We start from the raw sequence: 22353 nt of genomic DNA, 5'->3' as shown, positions 1-22353 counted from the left end.
ACTTAATAGCAGTTATTTTAATAACAAATAAGAGAAATAAACCTACAAGAAAAAGTCATAATTGTGTTATTAATTATGAAGTAACTATTAAAAAAATCTAAAGATTGTGATGCCAAAAGTTACTTTAAATCAAATAATGGCTTTCATCCATAGAAACTTTTGGCCTCATAATTACATGACGAATAACTTTCGGACTCATGTGCTAACATACATTAAAGTACAAGGTACATGAATAAATCTAAAATCGGAAACCCAAAATTTGGTCAAATCGAGGCAGTAAAATTCATGTGAATCAATATTCGGTGCTATATATTCAGGCACACCTCCAAGTGTAAAGATTCAGATTTTTTCCATAATACGAAACATTTTGTATGAAGTTAAAACAAAATTAGACTGTGAATGGTAGAAGTATCTGTAGACGCATTCATAAAAATATTTTTTATTCAAAGTTAAAGTGATAATTTACATTTTTTAAGTACTTGCTACTTAGACAAATATAAAATACGAGAGTTCGAAAGTTGCTATAAATGAGCTAATTATTTTGATATTTGTGTTTGCATATTAGCGTGGGTATAAAGTTGGGTTATGTAGTTCTGCAATCAACCAATTATTTATTTTTATTTATACTATTTTGGTGATACCAGTTTCAGGGTTCATCCCCTTCCTCCGCCACCTCGTCAGTAAACCTATAACACTTTAAAAAGTCAATATTTGGTTAAATTTTTAGACTTATTAGTGTTAATATTATCAGGAATTTGATCTGCCGTTTTTTGAGCCTAAAATACTTGATTGTTGACCATCATTCTTGCTATACCACACGAAAATAGTATAAATAAAAATAAATAATTGGCAGAGTGGTGAACTATCTAACCTAAAATTATTTTCATCTTTTGTAGACTTTGGCCTCACAGAATCGTAGAAAACAACTTTCAAATTTACAACCCAAGCTAAAATTAACTTAACAGCAGTTATTTTAATAACAAATAAGAGAAATAAAACTACAAGAAAAAGTCATAATTGTGTTATTAATTATGAAGTAACTATTAAAAAAATCTAAAGATTGTGATGCCAAAAGTTACTTTAAATCAAATAATGGCTTTCATCCATAGAAACTTTTGGCCTCATAATTACATGACGAATAACTTTCGGACTCATGTGCTAACATACATTAAAGTACAAGGTACATGAATAAATCTAAAATCGGAAACCCAAAATTTGGTCAAATCGAGGCAGTAAAATTCATGGGAATCAATATTCGGTGCTATATATTCAGGCACACCCCCCAAGTGTAAAGATTCAGATTTTTTCCATAAAACGAAACATTTTCTATAAGGTTAAGACAAAATTACGACTGTGAATGGTAGAAGTATCTGTAAACGCATTCATAAAAATATTTTTTATTCAAAGTTAAAGTGATAATTTGATTTTTTTAAATACTTGCTACTTAGCCAAATATAAAGGACGGCAGGTCCAAAGTTGCTATAAATGAGCTAATTATTTTGATATGTTTGTTTCCATATTAGCGTGGGTATAAATTTGGGTTAGGTAGTTCTGCAATCAACCAATTATTTATTTTTATTTATACTATTTTGGTGATACCAGTTTCAGGGTTCATCCCCTTCCTCAGCCACCTCGTCAGTAAACCTATGACACTTTAAAAAAGTCAATATTTGGTTAAATTTTTAGACTTATTAGTGTTAATATTATCAGGAATTTGATCTGCCGTTTTTTGAGCCTAAAATACTTGATTGTTGACCATTATTCTTGCTAAACCACAAGAAAATAGTATAAATAAAAATAAATAATTGGCAGAGTGTTGAACTATCTAACCTAAAATTATTTTCATCTTTTGTAGACTTTGGCCTCACAGAATCGTAGAAAACAACTTTCAAACTTACAAGCCAAGCTAAAATTAACTTAACAGCAGTTATTTTAATAACAAATAAGAGAAATAAACCTACAAGAAAAAGTCATAATTGTATTATTAATTGTGAAGTGACTATTAAAAAAATCTAAAGATTGTGATGCCAAAAGTTACTTTAAATCAAATAATGGCTTTCATCCATAGAAACTTTTGGCCTCATAATTACATGACGAATGACTTTCGGACTCATGTGCTAACATACATTAAAGTATAAGGTACATGAATAAATCTAAAATCGGAAACCCAAAATTTGGTCAAATCGAGGCAGAAAAATTCATGTGAATCAATATTCGGTGCTATATATTCAGGCACACCCCCAAGTGTAAAGATTCAGATTTTTTCCATAATACGAAACATTTTGTATGAAGTTAAAACAAAATTAGACTGTGGATGGTAGAAGTATCTGTAGACGCATTCATAAAAATATTTTTTATTCAAAGTTAAAGTGATAATTTACATTTTTTAAATACTTGCTACTTAGCCAAATATAAAGGACGACAGGTCCAAAGTTGCTATTAATGAGCCAATTATTTTGATATGTTTGTTTCCATATTAGCGTGGGTATAAAGTTGGGTTAGGTAGTTCTGCAATCAACCAATTATTTATTTTTATTTATACTATTTTGGTGATACCAGTTTCAGGGTTCATCCCCTTCCTCAGCCACCTCGTCAGTAAACCTATAACACTTTAAAAAAGTCAATATTTGGTTAAATTTTTAGACTTGTTAGTGTTAATATTATCAGGAATTTGATCTGCCGTTTTTTGATCCTAAAATACTTGATTTTTGACCATTATTCTTGCTATACCACACGAAAATAGTATAAATAAAAATAAATCATTGGCTGAATGTTGAACTATCTAACCTAAAATTATTTTCATCTTTTGTAGACTTTGGCCTCACAGAATCGTAGAGAACAACTTTCAAACTTACAACCCAAGCTAAAATTAACTTAATAGCAGTTATTTTAATAACAAATAAGAGAAATAAACCTACAAGAAAAAGTCATAATTGTGTTATTAATTATGAAGTAACTATTAAAAAAATCTAAAGATTGTGATGCCAAAAGTTACTTTAAATCAAATAATGGCTTTCATCCATAGAAACTTTTGGCCTCATAATTACATGACGAATAACTTTCGGACTCATGTGCTAACATACATTAAAGTACAAGGTACATGAATAAATCTAAAATCGGAAACCCAAAATTTGGTCAAATCGAGGCAGTAAAATTCATGTGAATCAATATTCGGTGCTATATATTCAGGCACACCCCCAAGTGTAAAGATTCAGATTTTTTCCATAATACGAAACATTTTGTATGAAGTTAAAACAAAATTAGACTGTGAATGGTAGAAGTATCTGTAGACGCATTCATAAAAATATTTTTTATTCAAAGTTAAAGTGATAATTTACATTTTTTAAGTGCTTGCTACTTAGACAAATATAAAATACGAGAGTTCGAAAGTTGCTATAAATGAGCTAATTATTTTGATATGTGTGTTTCCATATTAGCGTGGGTATAAAGTTGGGTTATGTAGTTCTGCAATCAACCAATTATTTATTTTTATTTATACTATTTTGGTGATACCAGTTTCAGGGTTCATCCCCTTCCTCAGCCACCTCGTCAGTAAACCTATGACACTTTAAAAAAGTCAATATTTGGTTAAATTTTTAGACTTATTAGTGTTAATATTATCAGGAATTTGATCTGCCGTTTTTTGAGCCTAAAATACTTGATTGTTGACCATTATTCTTGCTATACCACACGAAAATAGTATAAATAAAAATAAATCATTGGCAGAGTGTTGAACTATCTAACCTAAAATTATTTTCATCTTTTGTAGACTTTGGCCTCACAGAATCGTAGAAAACAACTTTCAAACTTACAACCCAAGCTAAAATTAACTTACCAGCAGTTATTTTAATAACAAATAAGAGAAATAAACCTACAAGAAAAAGTCATAATTGTATTATTAATTGTGAAGTAACTACAAAAAAATCTAAAGATTGTGATGCCAAAAGTTACTTTAAATCAAATAATGGCTTTCATCCATAGAAAGTTTTGGCCTCATAATTACATGACGAATGACTTTCGGACTCATGTGCTAACATACATTAAAGTATAAGGTACATGAATAAATCTAAAATCGGAAACCCAAAATTTGGTCAAATCGAGGCAGTAAAATTTATGTGAATCAATATTCGGTGCTATATATTCAGGCACACCCCCAAGTGTAAATATTCAGATTTTTTCCATAATACGAAACATTTTGTATGAAGTTAAGACAAAATTAGACTGTGAATGGTAGAAGAATCTGTAGACGCATTCATAAAAATATTGTTTTGTTCAAAGTTAAAGTGATAATTTAAATTTTTTAAGTACTTGCTACTTAGACAAATATAAAATACGAGAGTTCGAAAGTTGCTATAAATGAGCTAATTATTTTGATATGTGTGTTTCCATATTAGCGTGGGTATAAAGTTGGGTAAGGTAGTTCTGCAATCAACCAATTATTTATTTTTATTTATACTATTTTGGTGATACCAGTTTCAGGGTTCATCCCCTTTCTCAGCCACCTCGTCAGTAAACTTTTAACACTTTAAAAAAGTCAATATTTGGTTAGATTTTTAGACTTATTAGTGTTAATATTATCTGGAAATTGATGTGCCGTTGTTTGATCCTAAAATACTTGATTTTTGACCATTATTCTTGCTATACAACACGAAAATAGTATAAACCAAAATAAATAATTGGCTGAATGTTGAACTATCTAACCTAAAATTATTTTCATCTTTTGTAGACTTTGGCCTCACAGAATCGTAGAGAACAACTTTCAAACTTACAACCCAAGCTAAAATTAACTTAATAGCAGTTATTTTAATAACAAATAAGAGAAATAAACCTACAAGAAAAAGTCATAATTGTGTTATTAATTATGAAGTAACTATTAAAAAAATCTAAAGATTGTGATGCCAAAAGTTACTTTAAATCAAATAATGGCTTTCATCCATAGAAACTTTTGGCCTCATAATTACATGACGAATGACTTTCGGACTCATGTGCTAACATACATTAAAGTATAAGGTACATGAATAAATCTAAAATCGGAAACCCAAAATTTGGTCAAATCGAGGCAGAAAAATTCATGTGAATCAATATTCGGTGCTATATATTCAGGCACACCCCCAAGTGTAAAGATTCAGATTTTTTCCATAATACGAAACATTTTGTATGAAGTTAAAACAAAATTAGACTGTGGATGGTAGAAGTATCTGTAGACGCATTCATAAAAATATTTTTTATTCAAAGTTAAAGTGATAATTTACATTTTTTAAATACTTGCTACTTAGCCAAATATAAAGGACGACAGGTCCAAAGTTGCTATTAATGAGCCAATTATTTTGATATGTTTGTTTCCATATTAGCGTGGGTATAAAGTTGGGTTAGGTAGTTCTGCAATCAACCAATTATTTATTTTTATTTATACTATTTTGGTGATACCAGTTTCAGGGTTCATCCCCTTCCTCAGCCACCTCGTCAGTAAACCTATAACACTTTAAAAAAGTCAATATTTGGTTAAATTTTTAGACTTGTTAGTGTTAATATTATCAGGAATTTGATCTGCCGTTTTTTGATCCTAAAATACTTGATTTTTGACCATTATTCTTGCTATACCACACGAAAATAGTATAAATAAAAATAAATCATTGGCTGAATGTTGAACTATCTAACCTAAAATTATTTTCATCTTTTGTAGACTTTGGCCTCACAGAATCGTAGAGAACAACTTTCAAACTTACAACCCAAGCTAAAATTAACTTAATAGCAGTTATTTTAATAACAAATAAGAGAAATAAACCTACAAGAAAAAGTCATAATTGTGTTATTAATTATGAAGTAACTATTAAAAAAATCTAAAGATTGTGATGCCAAAAGTTACTTTAAATCAAATAATGGCTTTCATCCATAGAAACTTTTGGCCTCATAATTACATGACGAATAACTTTCGGACTCATGTGCTAACATACATTAAAGTACAAGGTACATGAATAAATCTAAAATCGGAAACCCAAAATTTGGTCAAATCGAGGCAGTAAAATTCATGTGAATCAATATTCGGTGCTATATATTCAGGCACACCCCCAAGTGTAAAGATTCAGATTTTTTCCATAATACGAAACATTTTGTATGAAGTTAAAACAAAATTAGACTGTGAATGGTAGAAGTATCTGTAGACGCATTCATAAAAATATTTTTTATTCAAAGTTAAAGTGATAATTTACATTTTTTAAGTGCTTGCTACTTAGACAAATATAAAATACGAGAGTTCGAAAGTTGCTATAAATGAGCTAATTATTTTGATATGTGTGTTTCCATATTAGCGTGGGTATAAAGTTGGGTTATGTAGTTCTGCAATCAACCAATTATTTATTTTTATTTATACTATTTTGGTGATACCAGTTTCAGGGTTCATCCCCTTCCTCAGCCACCTCGTCAGTAAACTTATGACACTTTAAAAAAGTCAATATTTGGTTAAATTTTTAGACTTATTAGTGTTAATATTATCAGGAATTTGATCTGCCGTTTTTTGAGCCTAAAATACTTGATTGTTGACCATTATTCTTGCTATACCACACGAAAATAGTATAAATAAAAATAAATAATTGGCAGAGTGTTGAACTATCTAACCTAAAATTATTTTCATCTTTTGTAGACTTTGGCCTCACAGAATCGTAGAAAACAACTTTCAAACTTACAACCCAAGCTAAAATTAACTTAACAGCAGTTATTTTAATAACAAATAAGAGAAATAAACCTACAAGAAAAAGTAATAATTGTATTATTAATTGTGAAGTAACTACAAAAAAATCTAAAGATTGTGATGCCAAAAGTTACTTTAAATCAAATAATGGCTTTCATCCATAGAAACTTTTGGCCTCATAATTACATGACGAATAACTTTCGGACTCATGTGCTAACATACATTAAAGTACAAGGTACATGAATAAATCTAAAATCGGAAACCCAAAATTTGGTCAAATCGAGGCAGTAAAATTCATGTGAATCAATATTCGGTGCTATATATTCAGGCACACCCCCAAGTGTAAAGATTCAGATTTTTTCCATAATACGAAACATTTTGTATGAAGTTAAAACAAAATTAGACTGTGAATGGTAGAAGTATCTGTAGACGCATTCATAAAAATATTTTTTATTCAAAGTTAAAGTGATAATTTACATTTTTTAAGTACTTGCTACTTAGACAAATATAAAATACGAGAGTTCGAAAGTTGCTATAAATGAGCTAATTATTTTGATATTTGTGTTTCCATATTAGCGTGGGTATAAAGTTGGGTTAGGTAGTTCTGCAATCAACCAATTATTTATTTTTATTTATACTATTTTGGTGATACCAGTTTCAGGGTTCATCCCCTTCCTCAGCCACCTCGTCAGTAAACCTATAACACTTTAAAAAGTCAATATTTGGTTAAATTTTTAGACTTATTAGTGTTAATATTATCAGGAATTTGATCTGCCGTTTTTTGAGCCTAAAATACTTGATTGTTGACCATCATTCTTGCTATACCACACGAAAATAGTATAAATAAAAATAAATAATTGGCAGAGTGTTGAACTATCTAACCTAAAATTATTTTCATCTTTTGTAGACTTTGGCCTCACAGAATCGTAGAAAACAACTTTCAAACTTACAACCCAAGCTAAAATTAACTTAACAGCAGTTATTTTAATAACAAATAAGAGAAATAAACCTACAAGAAAAAGTCATAATTGTGTTATTAATTATGAAGTAACTATTAAAAAAATCTAAAGATTGTGATGCCAAAAGTTACTTTAAATCAAATAATGGCTTTCATCCATAGAAACTTTTGGCCTCATAATTACATGACGAATAACTTTCGGACTCATGTACATTAAAGTACAAGGTACATGAATAAATCTAAAATCGGAAACCCAAAATTTGGTCAAATCGAGGCAGTAAAATTCATGGGAATCAATATTCGGTGCTATATATTCAGGCACACCCCCCAAGTGTAAAGATTCAGATTTTTTCCATAAAACGAAACATTTTCTATAAGGTTAAGACAAAATTACGACTGTGAATGGTAGAAGTATCTGTAGACGCATTCATAAAAATATTTTTTATTCAAAGTTAAAGTGATAATTTACATTTTTTAAATACTTGCTACTTAGCCAAATATAAAGGACGACAGGTCCAAAGTTGCTATTAATGAGCCAATTATTTTGATATGTTTGTTTCCATATTAGCGTGGATATAAAGTTGGGTTAGGTAGTTCTGCAATCAACCAATTATTTATTTTTATTTATACTATTTTGGTGATACCAGTTTCAGGGTTCATCCCCTTCCTCAGCCACCTCGTCAGTAAACCTATAACACTTTAAAAAAGTCAATATTTGGTTAAATTTTTAGACTTGTTAGTGTTAATATTATCAGGAATTTGATCTGCCGTTTTTTGATCCTAAAATACTTGATTTTTGACCATTATTCTTGCTATACCACACGAAAATAGTATAAATAAAAATAAATCATTGGCTGAATGTTGAACTATCTAACCTAAAATTATTTTCATCTTTTGTAGACTTTGGCCTCACAGAATCGTAGAGAACAATTTTCAAACTTACAACCCAAGCTAAAATTAACTTAATAGCAGTTATTTTAATAACAAATAAGAGAAATAAACCTACAAGAAAAAGTCATAATTGTGTTATTAATTATGAAGTAACTATTAAAAAAATCTAAAGATTGTGATGCCAAAAGTTACTTTAAATCAAATAATGGCTTTCATCCATAGAAACTTTTGGCCTCATAATTACATGACGAATAACTTTTGGACTCATGTGCTAACATACATTAAAGTACAAGGTACATGAATAAATCTAAAATGGGAAACCCAAAATTTGGTCAAATCGAGGCAGTAAAATTCATGCGAATCAATATTCGGTGTTATATATTCAGGCACACCCCCAAGTGTAAATATTCAGATTTTTTCCATAATACGAAACATTTTGTATGAAGTTAAAACAAAATTAGACTGTGGATGGTAGAAGTATCTGTAGACGCATTCATAAAAATATTGTTTTATTCAAAGTTAAAGTGATAATTTAAATTTTTTAAGTACTTGCTACTTAGACAAATATAAAATACGAGAGTTCGAAAGTTGCTATAAATGAGCTAATTATTTTGATATGTGTGTTTCCATATTAGCGTGGGTATAAAGTTGGGTAAGGTAGTTCTGCAATCAACCAATTATTTATTTTTATTTATACCATTTTGGTGATACCAGTTTCAGGGTTCATCCCCTTTCTCAGCCACCTCGTCAGTAAACTTATAACACTTTAAAAAAGTCAATATTTGGTTAGATTTTTAGACTTATTAGTGTTAATATTATCTGGAAATTGATGTGCCGTTGTTTGATCCTAAAATACTTGATTTTTGACCATTATTCTTGCTATACCACACGAAAATAGTATAAATAAAAATAAATAATTGGCTGAATGTTGAACTATCTAACCTAAACTTATTTTCATCTTTTGTAGACTTTGGCCTCACAGAATCGTAGAGAACAACTTTCAAACTTACAACCCAAGCTAAAATTAACTTAATAGCAGTTATTTTAATAACAAATAAGAGAAATAAACCTACAAGAAAAAGTCATAATTGTGTTATTAATTATGAAGTAACTATTAAAAAAATCTAAAGATTGTGATGCCAAAAGTTACTTTAAATCAAATAATGGCTTTCATCCATAGAACCTTTGGGCTCATAATTACATGACGAATAACTTTCGGACTCATGTGCTAACATACATTAAAGTACAAGGTACATGAATAAATCTAAAATCGGAAACCCAAAATTTGGTCAAATCGAGGCAGTAAAATTCATGTGAATCAATATTCGGTGCTATATATTCAGGCACACCCCCAAGTGTAAATATTCAAATTTTTTCCATAATACGAGACATTTTGTATGAAGTTAGTACAAAATTAGACTGTGAATGGTAGAAGAATCTGTAGACGCATTCATAAAAATATTTTTTTATTCAAAGTTAAAGTGATAATTTAAATTTTTTAAGTACTTGCTACTTAGACAAATATAAAATACGAGAGTTCGAAAGTTGCTATAAATGAGCTAATTATTTTGGTATGTGTGTTTCCATATTAGCGCGGGTATAAAGTTGGGTTAGGTAGTTCTGCAATCAACCAATTATTTATTTTTATTTATACTATTTTGGTGATACCAGTTTCAGGGTTCATCCCCTTCCTCAGCCACCTCGTCAGTAAACCTATAACACTTTAAAAAGTCAATATTTGGTTAAATTTTTAGACTTATTAGTGTTAATACTATCAGGAATTTGATCTGCCGTTTTTTGAGCCTAAAATACTTGATTGTTGACCATTATTCTTGCTATACCACACGAAAATAGTATAAATAAAAATAAATAATTGACAGAGTGGTGAACTATCTAACCTAAAATTATTTTCATCTTTTGTAGACTTTGGCCTCACAGAATCGTAGAAAACAACTTTCAAACTTACAACCCAAGCTAAAATTAACTTAACAGCAGTTATTTTAATAACAAATAAGAGAAATAAACCTACAAGAAAAAGTCATAATTGTGTTATTAATTGTGAAGTAACTATTAAAAAAACCTAATGATTGTGATGCCAAAAGTTACTTTAAATCAAATAATGGCTTTCATCCATAGAAACTTTTGGCCTCATAATTTCGGACTCATGTGCTAACATATCTTAAAGTACTAGGTACATGATTAAATCTAAAATCGGAAACCCAAAATTTGGTCAAATCGAGGCAGTAAAATTCATGTGAGGCAATATTCGGTGCTATATATTCAGGCACACCCCCAAGTGTAAAGATTCAGATTTTTTCCATAAGACGAAACATTTTCTATGAGGTTAAGACAAATATTGGTGGATTGAGAAATAAATCTAAGAAATAAATTCATAATGATGTTGTTAAGTGTAAAATACCTATGAAAAAAGATCTAAAGACTGTGATGCCAAAAGTTACTTTAATTCAAATAATAGTTTTCATCCATAGCAACATTTAGCCTCATAATTGCATGTTAGGTAACTTTCGGACTCGTGCGCTTCGTATATGTGAAAACAGGTAATTAACCCATCATTCCGGGCACAATTTTGTTTTTGGAACGAAGTACTAGATTAATAAATTTAAAATTGGAAACCCGAAATTTCAACACAAGCCAGTGAAATTCATGAGGTGTATTATTTCACGATATGGATTCGTAAAATTTAAGGCACAATCTCAACATTCAAATTGTAATTGATAGACTCCGGCTTTATCTAGTTAAGTAATTTTATCTTTGTTGTTCAGTAACTGATTTCTGGTTGAATTAATTTTTCTAAATGAAATATTAACATTTTTATTCACTCTATTTAGTATGTTTTTAATTTTGTAAGATAATGTTTCAATAAAATCCAGAAAATAATATCCACCTATGTCTTCCTTAGTATCATGGTCCGTTTTGAACAACGAGCAACATTGTTTTTTTTTTTAATTTTGTATCTTATTTTGTCAATTAGATTGTGGATTAATTTTACTTTAAAGTCATTATTTATTGCAATTTGTTTTATGGACTGAAGTTCTTTATTATAGTTTTCATGGTTTAGATTAGAATTGAACAATATTTCAATTAAAGATGCAAAAGTTGATATTTTATGAATGGTGGTTGGAAGAATTGCAAATAATGTTGTCGGTGTATGTTTTATTGGCCCAATATCTTACAAAATTAAAAACATTCTTGGAGAAATATTAAACACGAGAAGCCAAAAGTTGCTATAAACGAAGTCATTCTTTTCATCTTTAGTACACTTTGACCCCATATGGATTCATACAAAACAACTTTCAGACTCACAGTCCAAGGAAACATTAAATTAGTAACCCTTGTTTTAAGAATACCAAATCGTCTTTCAAATATCGGCGCATTGAGAAATTAATAAATCAAAGGGACAGATTTATAATTATGTTGTTTACTGTGGAGTATCTACGAAAAAAATCCATAGACTGTGATTCCAAAAGTTAATTTAAGTCAAATAATAGTTTTTATCCATAGCAACATTTGGGTTCATAATTACTGCTCCATTAAAATATTAAACTGGTTTTTCAAATTTCGCTTGTTTCTTGGATAAAATAATATAAAATACGAGAGGCCAAAAATTGCTACAAATGTAATTAATGATTATAAAAGAGTATAAGTAATTATTTTCATCTTTAGTACACTTTTGTCACACAAATTCATACAAAACAACTTTCAGGTTCACAACTCAAGCTAAAGTTAAATTAATTGTCGTTGTTTTAAGATTATCAAATTGTGATTCAAATACCGGAAGAAAGAAAAACAAATCTAAGAGACAATTTCATGGTGATACTATTAACTGTAAAGTACCCATGAAAAAAATCTAAAGAATGCGATATCAAAAGTTACTTTATATCAAATAATACATTTCATGCATAGTAACATTTGATCTTATAATTACATGTTTCGGAATAATGAGCTTCATATCTATCATTTCAAGTACAATTTTTGTTTTTGGAAATGAAATTCCAAGTGATTAGAAAATAAAACAGAAGCTCAAAAATGTATGGAAACGATGCATGACGTTCCAAGATATTAATTCCTAAAATTTAAAGCACACCCTTAAGCAAATATCCAGATTAGCTCCATAAGTAGAAAAATAATTTAAGAGATTAACAAAAACTTGTACTGCTAATTGTAGAAGTGCCTGTACACACAACCATAAAAGTAAATTTCTTACTCCAACTTAAACTGGTATTTTAAAATTGACATGTACGCCTTTCTTGGAGAAATATAAAAAGAGAGGTTAAAAGCTGCTAAAAAATAGTAATGTTTCTTTTTTCGAAATCGCGCAGTAATGTGCTTTTTCTATGTTCAAAAATCGGCACAGAAATTAAATGCGGTGTTGTCATATTAGTATTATCTACCTCCACAATTACATTTTACAAGGTTATAAATTGTTTTTCGGTTTAGCAGTAATTCTATACTCTTTGTTAACCCTTTTTATTAGTTATTAGAAACACATCCGGTTTATTAATTTTATAAATATAATTTATTAACTAAATTTGCGCGTAATCTCGCAACGTCGCAACCTTGCATGGCAACAGCGGATTTCTTGAAGTGCAGCGACATTCTATGGCAGCGAACAATGTGTATCCACATAACCTGTAATAAGTTTTTGTTCGGTGCAGAAACAACCATGGAAAACATTATATGGAGAATATCTCATTTTGCATACGAGTATTTCGCTGAAAAAGAAAATTCTGTGAAATCAACATTTTGGGCTACATAGTCGTTGTTAAAGTCAATTCTGTTAATATAAAACAGCATAGATATAATCTAAGTACACCAAGTTCTCAAGCAAAAAATATAGGTTATGTTTCCCAGAAATCAAATATATTTACAAGAGAAAACTTACGAAAATTTTTAACAGAGGCCCGTGATTAATGTACCTAATGTCAAAGGTAATCTCAAAGAAGGTCAATCACATTGTCTATAAAACATAATGTTTTAGGTATATTTTTTATTTGAAGTTGTAGGAGTATGCGGAATGGAAGAATTTGAACAATTTTCTTGTATCTACATAACCTATAATAAGCTTTTATTATTATTACAGAACAGATTATTAGCTTACATGTCCATTTTAAATGAAAGTATGAAGCATACCTCTTATTTTTCGGCACTTTTAATATTTTTGCTTGCAGAAAGATCTGTAGCAATTGCAAAATAGAGATGGATAGCAATAATAACAAGCAGTTTACATGCATTCGACCGAACTTGCAAAAACTGGCAGATAATATATCAAATTTATTACCTAAAAACTCAGCCACAGTTTATGAAAAGCGGTATGAATTTTTTTTTGCGCAGAAACAACCATGCAAAATATATGGAGAACACCTCATTGCATACGAGTATTTCGCTGAAAAAGCAAATTCTGTGAAATCTTTAACACTTTGGGCTGCATAGTCGTAGTTAAAGTCAACTCTGTTAATAAAAAACAGCATAGATATATCTAAGTACACCAAGTTTTCAAGCAAAAAATATAGGTTACATTGCCAAGAAATCAAATATATTTACAAGAGAAGACTTACCAAAATTTTTAACAGAAGCCCGTGATTAAATGTACCTGATGTTAAAGGTGATCTCAAACAAGGTCAATCACATTGTCTATAAATCATTATGTTTTAGGTTTATTTTTTATTAGAAGTTGTAGGAGCATGTGGAATGGATAAATTGAAAAATAATGACGGCATTCAAGACAAAAACGATACGCTAATAATTAAAATTCCAACGTCTAAAACTGGCAAAGCACGAGAATTTACAAATATGTGTAAAAATATTTATCCAATTGAAGTATAGTAAAAATACCTAATTTTAAGACTGCACCAGACAAATTATTTATACATTACATTTGGATAGTGAATACAGCAGCTGCTGCATTGTACAAATATACCTGCAAACACACTGTAACAAATTATGCAGACACCTCTTTTGACTAAAAGATATATATTTAACTTTATCCATACGTTGTCAACTTTGTTAATAATTGCAATCTCTAACTTCATAAGAAATATGAATAATCTACTTTGGTGTTTTATAGTAGTATTAAATGTTCATTGAATATAATTGCATTTACTACGAAGTAAGCTTTCCTAGTTTTAAGTTGTTTTCTTTTCTCTTTGATTATCTTAATTTCTTCAGCCTCTATGTGGCTGTTTTAATTCCAAAAAATTGTTTCTGAATAAACTGATTCATACCACTTTTTCTTTCTTTTACTCGAAAATAGTTTAAACTATAACTCCAAATATTTACCTACTTTAAAACGTGTCAAGCATTCGCTTGTTGTAAATGATGCAACCATAAATACAAATTTGAACACTGATATGACAGGTTTGAGGCTAGGATGTGGTTTTCATATGCTCCCATTACTTGTTGCCTAAATCTGGCGCGAGGCCAAAAGTTATTATTGACGTATATATATATATATATATATATAATCAATAGACCTCTTGTACCTTTCGGTGTCGAGGTAACAAAAATTTAAATAATTCTTAAGAAATTTCAACTAATTAACAATTCAGAAATACTAATTATTACAGTGTTGAAACGTATTATTTTATATCCCTGATAAAACTTTTCCACTCTGTTCTGTCCCTGCACCGTACTCATGCTTGTTGCCAGGATGTGTTATTTCTTACCAGAATCCTACTTATGGTACCGTTCCAATCTGCTCTGGGTCTCCCTACACGCCTCTTTCCTGTTCCTCTTGCTTCCCAGACTTTCTTTACCTGCCTATTTTCACCCATCCTGTTCAGATGCCCAAACCAGCGTAGTTGGGACTGTTCAATAATTCTAATAGCACTGTTAACATTTAGCTCCTGTCTTATTGTTTCATTCCTAATCTTGTCTAGTCGAGTTTTTCCTGCGATTTTTCTTAGGAATTTCACTTAATATCCAGGTTTCACTGCCGTAGAGGAGAGTAGGCAAGTATATGGACTTATAAACAGCTAGTTTTGTTTTTCGACTGACTTCTCTCTTGTTAATGAAACCATTCTTAAGATTCATGTAGACTCCCGCTGCAGCCGATATTCTCGCATTAATTTCTCTATCCAGTTTTCCATTTGAATCAATTATGGTACCCAAATATTTAGATTCTGTTACCTGCTGGATTCTCGAGCTCCCTAAACGTATGTTTATTTGCTTATTATCTCTAGCCACGACCATGGCTTTGGTTTTGTCTGTATTAATTGCTATTTTCGATTCTTCTAAGACCTCATTCCATTTGTTTAAGGAGTTTTGGAGTTGCTTTTCTGAACTAGCTATTAAGGTGATGTCATCTACAAAAGTACAATTTCCGATTTGCTGTCTTTGTAGATGTTTATACCCGACTATGGTTTTGTTGGTTTCTTCTTCGCATTTGCAGATGATTTCGTTCATGAAGATGATGAATAGTAGTGGGCTTAGCACTCCTCCTTGTCTAACACCCTTTGTAGTTGCAAATCTAGTTGATTTCATATTGTGGGCCCTAACTATATTCCAATTGTTTCTGTATAACGATTTTATGGCTTCTAATAAGTTGTTGTCGGTGTTATGTTTTTCTAGAACTCTCCATATAAGATTTCTTGGGACTTTGTCAAATGCCTTTTGTAGGTCAATAAAGCATAGGTAAAGTTCTTTGTCATACTTCCTATTTTTCTCCATGCATTGTCTGATCGTGAATATATGATCTTCAACGCTGTGGCCCGGCCTAAAACCGCTTTGTGCATCGTTCAGTGAATCTTCTACTGTTGATCTCAGCCTTACTTCCAAAATTCTTTCGTATATTTTTGCTGCCACGCTTAATAATGAAATCCCTCTATAATTTCCGCATTTTTTATAATTTCCTTTCTTATGTACTGGTATGATCGCTGCAGTGGACCAATCTTCGGGGACTCTCCTTGATCTCCATGCTCTTTGTAGTATCTTGTGTAGATATTTAGTGCAAGTTCTGCCCATATATTTGATCATCTCTGGTTTGATCACGTCAATACCTGCCGCTTTGCCGTTTTTCAATCATTTAATTGCCGATGTTACTTCGTCTATGTGGATGTCGTTTTCTGTGATCTCAGCTATAGGTTCTGATACCGTTGTGCCATCGTAGTTTGATGCTTCTTGATTATTTTCTGTTCCTTCGAGCAATTCGGTGAAGTACTCCTTCCATCTGTGGAGAATTTCCGTGGGGTTGTTGAGAATCTGTCCTTCTTTGTTAATGATTTGACTCATTGATTTGTTTTCTTCTTGTCTCAATCGCTTTAGGTTCGCATAGAAAAGTTTTTGGTTACTTTTTCTGTTCTCCTCCATTTTTTCCCCAAATTCTTCCCACTCCTTTGCTTTTTCTTTCTTAATTGTGATTTTGGCAATGATTCTGTACGTTTTATATTCCTCATGTGCTTCTGTAGTCCCTACTTGGTGGTACTTTTTCCAAGCATCTTTCTTTTTCTTTACTGCTTCTTGTGTTTTTTTGTTCCACCAGTGGGTCTTTTTCTTCCTTCCCCCTGTTGTCACAGTTCCGCAAACTGACTCTGCCGCTTTATGTAGTATCCCTTTGTAGCAGCCCCACATTTGTTCTAGGTCGTAATCACTATCTCTATTTTCCAAATCTATTATCATTGTGTTTATCTGCCTCTGGTACTCTCGTCTTACTTCTACTTCAGCTAGTTTATATACTTTCGTGCTTTTCTTTGCTTTCTTGGAAGTTCTAATCATTCTTGGCTCTTCCTGGATTCCTAACTTCACTATTACTAGGTAGTGGTCCGAACCGAGTTCAGCATTTCTATTTACTTTTACATCTTTTATTAATTTTCTGTGCTTTTTTTCTATTAGTACATAATCGATGATTGATTTTTCGTTCCTACTTTTAACTTCTCTTGTATATTTGTGTTCATCTTTGTGTTCGAAAAAAGAGTTTGATATTATGAAACTGTTGTTTATAGCAAATTCAATTAGTCTCTCACCGTTTGTATTCTTTGTTACTTCCCCAAATCTGCCCAGCGAGTCTTCTGTTCCTTCTGTAATATTTCCAACTCTTCCATTTAGGTCGCCCAATATTATGACAGGATATTTTGCCTCGTCGCAGACACTTTGGACGTTCTCCCAAAATGAATCTTTTTCGTGTTTCGGATCATTCTCGTTAGGACCATATAAAATAATAAGACTGTATTTTCGATCTTTGTTTATTTCCAGTGTTAATGACATAATTCTATCAGATATCCCAGACCAATCTAAAACATTTTTGTTTCTAAATTGTTTTTTGATTATACAACCCACCCCCGCTTGTGCTCTTAAGTTTTCTTCCACTCCTGAGTATAGTATGACTTCTTCACCTAGTGTGAGTTCACCTTTCCCCTTTTGTTTTGTTTCGGTCAGCGCAATGAGTGTGACATTCGCCTTGCGAAATTCGTCCACCAGTTCTTGTCTTTCTCAGATAGAGTTCTAATATTCCAGGTTCCTACTCTCATATACGTTTTCTTGCTATTCCCTGAATTAATCATTGCCAGATTCTTTGCCAAGTTCGTCGTCATTTTCTCCGTTTTCTTAGATGCTTCTGGATTTATGTCTTGGTATTCCTCTCTATTATTTTCTCCGTTTTGCCATCCCAGTCCCATATCTGCTTGTCTACGATCAGTTTCTGATATCCTACTTTGACATTTTTTCCTTGGTCTCTTTCGTTTTTTGCCAGCTTCCTTAGGTTGGCTTGTACTCTATTTTCTTCTTTGGTTAAATCATTGTCAATATACACCTTGGTTCCTTTGAGCTTGGATTTGGCTTGCATAATGTTTTGCTTATCCTCCCAGCTTCCCAGTTTCGCAACAATTATATCCTTTCCTAGTGTTGTTTTTATCTTGGTTGCTTCTATGATTTTAGCTTGGACTTGAATTGTACTTTGTAGGAATTCAGCTACTTCTTGTTTTGGTGGATCATTCTGGATATCTGCGCCCTTGATTACTATATTGTTTTTCTTTTCCAATTTTTCTACCCTCATGAGTCTGGTTTCTAAGAGCTCGATACGTGTTATCATTTTCCGGTTTTCCTCTTTCAATTGTTTTATTTCGGAAATGTAAGATGTTTGGTCTTTCCTTATTTGTTCAACTATCCCAATCAGCTGATTTAGTAATTTCGTGTTTTCCTCGATTCCCGCCATATCTACTTTACTTGCTTCCTTTTTTGCTTGTTGTTTGGGTGATGTTTTGTGTGCTTTTTTCGACTTCTTGGAGAGCACCTTATGAAATTCGTCTTCCCTTTTCCTTTTACCGTCGTCTGTTAGTGACCCTTCAGTATCCGACATTGGTTATTTTCAACAAACCTTCTCGAGCGGAAAGGCCTTCCCGCCACTTCAACAGTTCGGAGCAGTACGACCTTATCTCGGAGGGTTTTTTCTTACTACTTACTCTTCTTGGTTTTTCTTCAGTACTTCTTGTGTACTTTACTTCGCACTTTGACTTCGCTTACTTGATTTTTATTACCGTTATTACTCGATTAATCGACTTAATAACGGGATCGATGGAAAGAATTGGACGCTATCACGCCGCGGACCTCAGCCCGTTTATTGAAGGGACTGGAAGTGATACATTAACGCCCTTAATACCAAAACGGAGGAGGGGTCGTATGCGACTGTTTAATTTTGTTGATGTTTTGTACATTTAAATCAATGAATCATATTATACAATTAAATAAATTATAATAATTTCAATGCTTAAAATTATCAACAGCACACCCAATGATTCGTTTATAAATCTCGAGATTATGTTGCTATTAGTTTTATCAAGCTGCTTCAAAGCTAGTAGAAATGGACGGCCAGCTTCTTCAGAAGATAACTTACCAATTACTAAATGGGCTATGTATCTTCCTAATCTATCGGTCGTCTCATCGGCGCTAATCCTTATATTATTATTGCCAATAGAATTTCTAATTTGTTTAATTACCTGTAAATTATAAAATTTATGTTAAACAGTTTTTATATAAAAATTCTAGTGCTCACCATATCGTAATCTTTTGGTAAATATTTTTTACTCGGTGTACTTTCTGAGGGTAAATGCCTTCCTGTATATTTATGCATAAAATTTTTAAACTAGGACAACTAACTTTATTCCATGGAATATTTGCTGCTGTAAATAAACATAAATCGGTGCAAAATTTCGTAAAATCATTGTCGGAACTAATGTTTAATAAAGTCTGTTTACTGGATTTATTCCCGTTCTTTTTATGTGCATCGCCACTGCAGTGTTGTTCAAAGTATGATTTTTTTTCGCACTTAAACTAGGAAACAAAATGTGAACATAATTCAAGCTTCGGTATTTTAAATGTTTACTTACAACTTTTCCAGACACTTTGCAGAATAACTCATTGTCTTTAGTTGAAGAAGGAAATTGAAAATTTGTGTCCAAATTATTCCCAACCCATTTGTAAACAATCTGCGAAAGCAATAAATTCACAGAAAATCTCTATTGTGCAAGCACGTCCGCTTCGTTGGTCGTGGAATCCTATTTTAAGCCTTTTAAAATTTACAATTAGGTCGTTTAATTAACACTTTAGGTCTCTAACGGTAAATTAGGCATTTTAGATAGTAATAAACGAGCGTTAAATAAATAGAATTTTTTAAATTCGCATAAATATATAAATTTCGCTGCAATGTCTGAAGTAGATATAAAAAGGCAAAAATCCTAAGATCCGAAGCTTATACATGCATAAACCTTGTATTGGTATTATTATTTGTCTTTTTCAAAACTTTTGCGCTAATCAAGTGAAGTGCCACATTTTTTACTGGTCAAGTTCCAATCAACAAATTTTCGACATAACGTCCACATGAATCAGTTCATCGACAAGAAAGTGTAGAATAGCCTACTTTGTTTTTTGAAACACTTGGTCCACGTAGTTTTTTCTTAAGGTACTCTCATCGGGAACTGACTTCATGGTACGCTTTTTAAAAAATGCATCTTTTACTTATCGCATTTAATAGAAAGCAGTAAGATATCAAAGGTCTTAGTATTTGCTGAATTTGCCGCATTTTAAGGAATATGCATTTTGCATATATAAATAAAAACTGAATCATGTAAATTTATCACGTCGAACTAAACAACACAATTTAAAAACTTATTTTCATTAGAACTTTGAAACTAATTACTCTTGATCTTGAACAACCTTGCAATAACTACTCGTCCTAACCTATTATACTCGTACGAACATAAATAATATTTATCTTGTACGTCCTTTTATGATTTATGATATACACTAGTAATTGTTTGATTGATACCATCGTTCCAAAACGGGGAAGTGATCCAAATCACTAACTTTAAGAGTAAACACTTAAAAAACCAGTTTAGCTTTTCCACAAAATTAAAATGCATATTTGCCTATTTAATAACAATAAAATTTTTTGCTAAACCGCACCGACCGACATCATCACAGACCTTGCCCCAGTTCTCTCAGTTTTACGCTAATCACCTCCACCACAGAAACCAGTTATCTCACGCAGAACACGTTTAATTAACAATCTATTACTAAGCATAATTAAACAATTTACGCATAAATAAATAAATAAACAAATAAATAATCCTTAATCTCTAAAATCACATCACGCGTCACCGAAAATTTCCGTCGTGGACATCTTCCCTAGCACGTTATTAAAAATACTGGAAAAGATCTTCCCGAAAGCCTCTTCATAACTCGGCTTAACATCAGCCAAAACTTCCGACCAATTGTCGTTCAAAACTTGATTGATGTTATCGCCTAGAGCTTTATCTCCGTCGAACAAATTTTCCAGTTTGAACTTGACCAACTGCGGGTTGAGGACGAACTTCTGACTGGCAACTTTATAGTGTTTTTTACCTTTCTTCTCTTGTTCTTCCAGGTTGAAGGTTAGTTGGAGGCCCACATTTTCTGCAAACTGTGATTAGTTTATTTTTATGGGGGTGGGGGTGAGTACCTAGGTCCATGGAGCCCGGGCCTTTTCCAAAAATGGGCAAAAGCAGGATTTTGCCGTGGATTTCGTAGTCGAAGTTGAGGCGGACTAGGGGCGATTTACATTCCAAGAAGAGGGTTTTGGTGGAGAAGTTGACACTAAGAACACCAATTGGTACCGTTTTGTTTGTCAGTAAAGAAGTATAAATTAACGTACTCTGCTTTGGAACACTTGACTGTGGATATTCCTGTAAGTTTGAGTTTTTTGTAGTTTTGGTCGAAGGCAACCGCTCCAGAACCAGCCCCTATAGTCAGAGACGGTACTGCTAAAGGCTCCAGGGTTGGAATACCGATTTCTTTGATAGGTGACGTCGATTTACTAAGGACGTGTTCAATCGCTCCCACTAGACACTTGTTAAAGTTGCTGTCTTTTCTTTGGCATTTTTTAATCGCTGGAATTAATATTTTAAGGGTGGGTGATTTTAGTGTCGGGGTACTTACGGATTTCGGCACAAATGCACAGCGTGATGAGAACACAAATACTGATTAAAAGTTTACCGGCCATGGTCGTCTTTTTGACTGATGTGGCAAAATTAGAGGTCTTTTATATACCTTTAATAGTGGTTTACCTTTGGTACTGCCAAATGTGTGCACGTGGTACTAGAGAATCGCTACATTGTAATTATTTCAATGATTGTTTTAAGAAGGCTAAAAATGTAACGTACTTAAGATTCCTTGAAAGAGTAACGCGAATTTGAGGTTTTTGTCATCATTTCAGAGATTGGACGTGATTTTTGACTTTTTGTTGTTTAATTTAGGTAAGTAATTCGGGTGAAGGATGCTTGAATTTCGTACTGTCTAAAAATAAAGCTATATTTGGTGTGCGGTTTATGAT

General features: G+C 31.7%; 2 protein-coding genes and 1 long non-coding RNA gene across 3 annotated transcripts; 1 reads left to right on the top strand and 2 right to left on the bottom strand.

Moving 5' to 3' along the window:
• The first annotated feature begins 13572 nt into the window (after positions 1–13572).
• LOC135142597 (uncharacterized) lies at positions 13573–14628 on the top strand. The gene is made up of 3 exons (XR_010282565.1): positions 13573–13675; positions 13727–14160; positions 14211–14628. It is a non-coding gene; the product is annotated as an uncharacterized LOC135142597 (long non-coding RNA).
• A 1946-nt stretch (positions 14629–16574) lies between these two features.
• On the bottom strand, positions 16575–18082 carry LOC135142528 (uncharacterized). Its single transcript, XM_064074245.1, has 2 exons — positions 18024–18082; positions 16575–17976 (listed from the first exon to the last, which is right to left on the bottom strand). The coding sequence occupies exons 1-2, from the start codon at positions 18080–18082 to the stop codon at positions 16575–16577; spliced, it is 1461 nt and encodes a 486-aa protein (XP_063930315.1).
• A 3035-nt stretch (positions 18083–21117) lies between these two features.
• On the bottom strand, positions 21118–22023 carry LOC135142661 (protein takeout-like). The gene is made up of 4 exons (XM_064074402.1): positions 21960–22023; positions 21676–21910; positions 21484–21617; positions 21118–21437 (listed from the first exon to the last, which is right to left on the bottom strand). The coding sequence occupies exons 1-4, from the start codon at positions 22021–22023 to the stop codon at positions 21133–21135; spliced, it is 738 nt and encodes a 245-aa protein (XP_063930472.1). The 3' UTR covers positions 21118–21132.
• Between the last annotated feature and the right edge of the window lie 330 nt (positions 22024–22353).

Source organism: Zophobas morio, unplaced genomic scaffold, assembly GCF_036711695.1.
Source record: "Zophobas morio isolate AGI-343-1 ecotype UQ-CSIRO unplaced genomic scaffold, CSIRO_AGI_Zmor_V1 ptg000049l, whole genome shotgun sequence".
Classification (NCBI taxonomy): Eukaryota; Metazoa; Arthropoda; class Insecta; order Coleoptera; family Tenebrionidae; genus Zophobas; species Zophobas morio.
This window is presented reverse-complemented; position numbering and strand designations above follow the sequence as displayed.

Bases quoted from the DNA above. Each gene is read 5' to 3' on its own strand.
- LOC135142661 (XM_064074402.1), bottom strand. From the start codon at position 22,023: ATGGCCGGTAAACTTTTAATCAGTATTTGTGTTCTCATCACGCTGTGC. The intron at 21,911-21,959 runs GTAAGTACCCCG...TATTAATTCCAG, and splicing joins GTGCATTTGTGCCGAAATCC to CGATTAAAAAATGCCAAAGA. The intron at 21,618-21,675 runs GTACGTTAATTT...TGGTGTTCTTAG, and splicing joins GTCAAGTGTTCCAAAGCAGA to TGTCAACTTCTCCACCAAAA.
- LOC135142528 (XM_064074245.1), bottom strand. From the start codon at position 18,082: ATGACGACGAACTTGGCAAAGAATCTGGCAATGATTAATTCAGGGAAT. The intron at 17,977-18,023 runs GTATATGAGAGT...TATCTGAGAAAG, and splicing joins TCAGGGAATAGCAAGAAAAC to ACAAGAACTGGTGGACGAAT.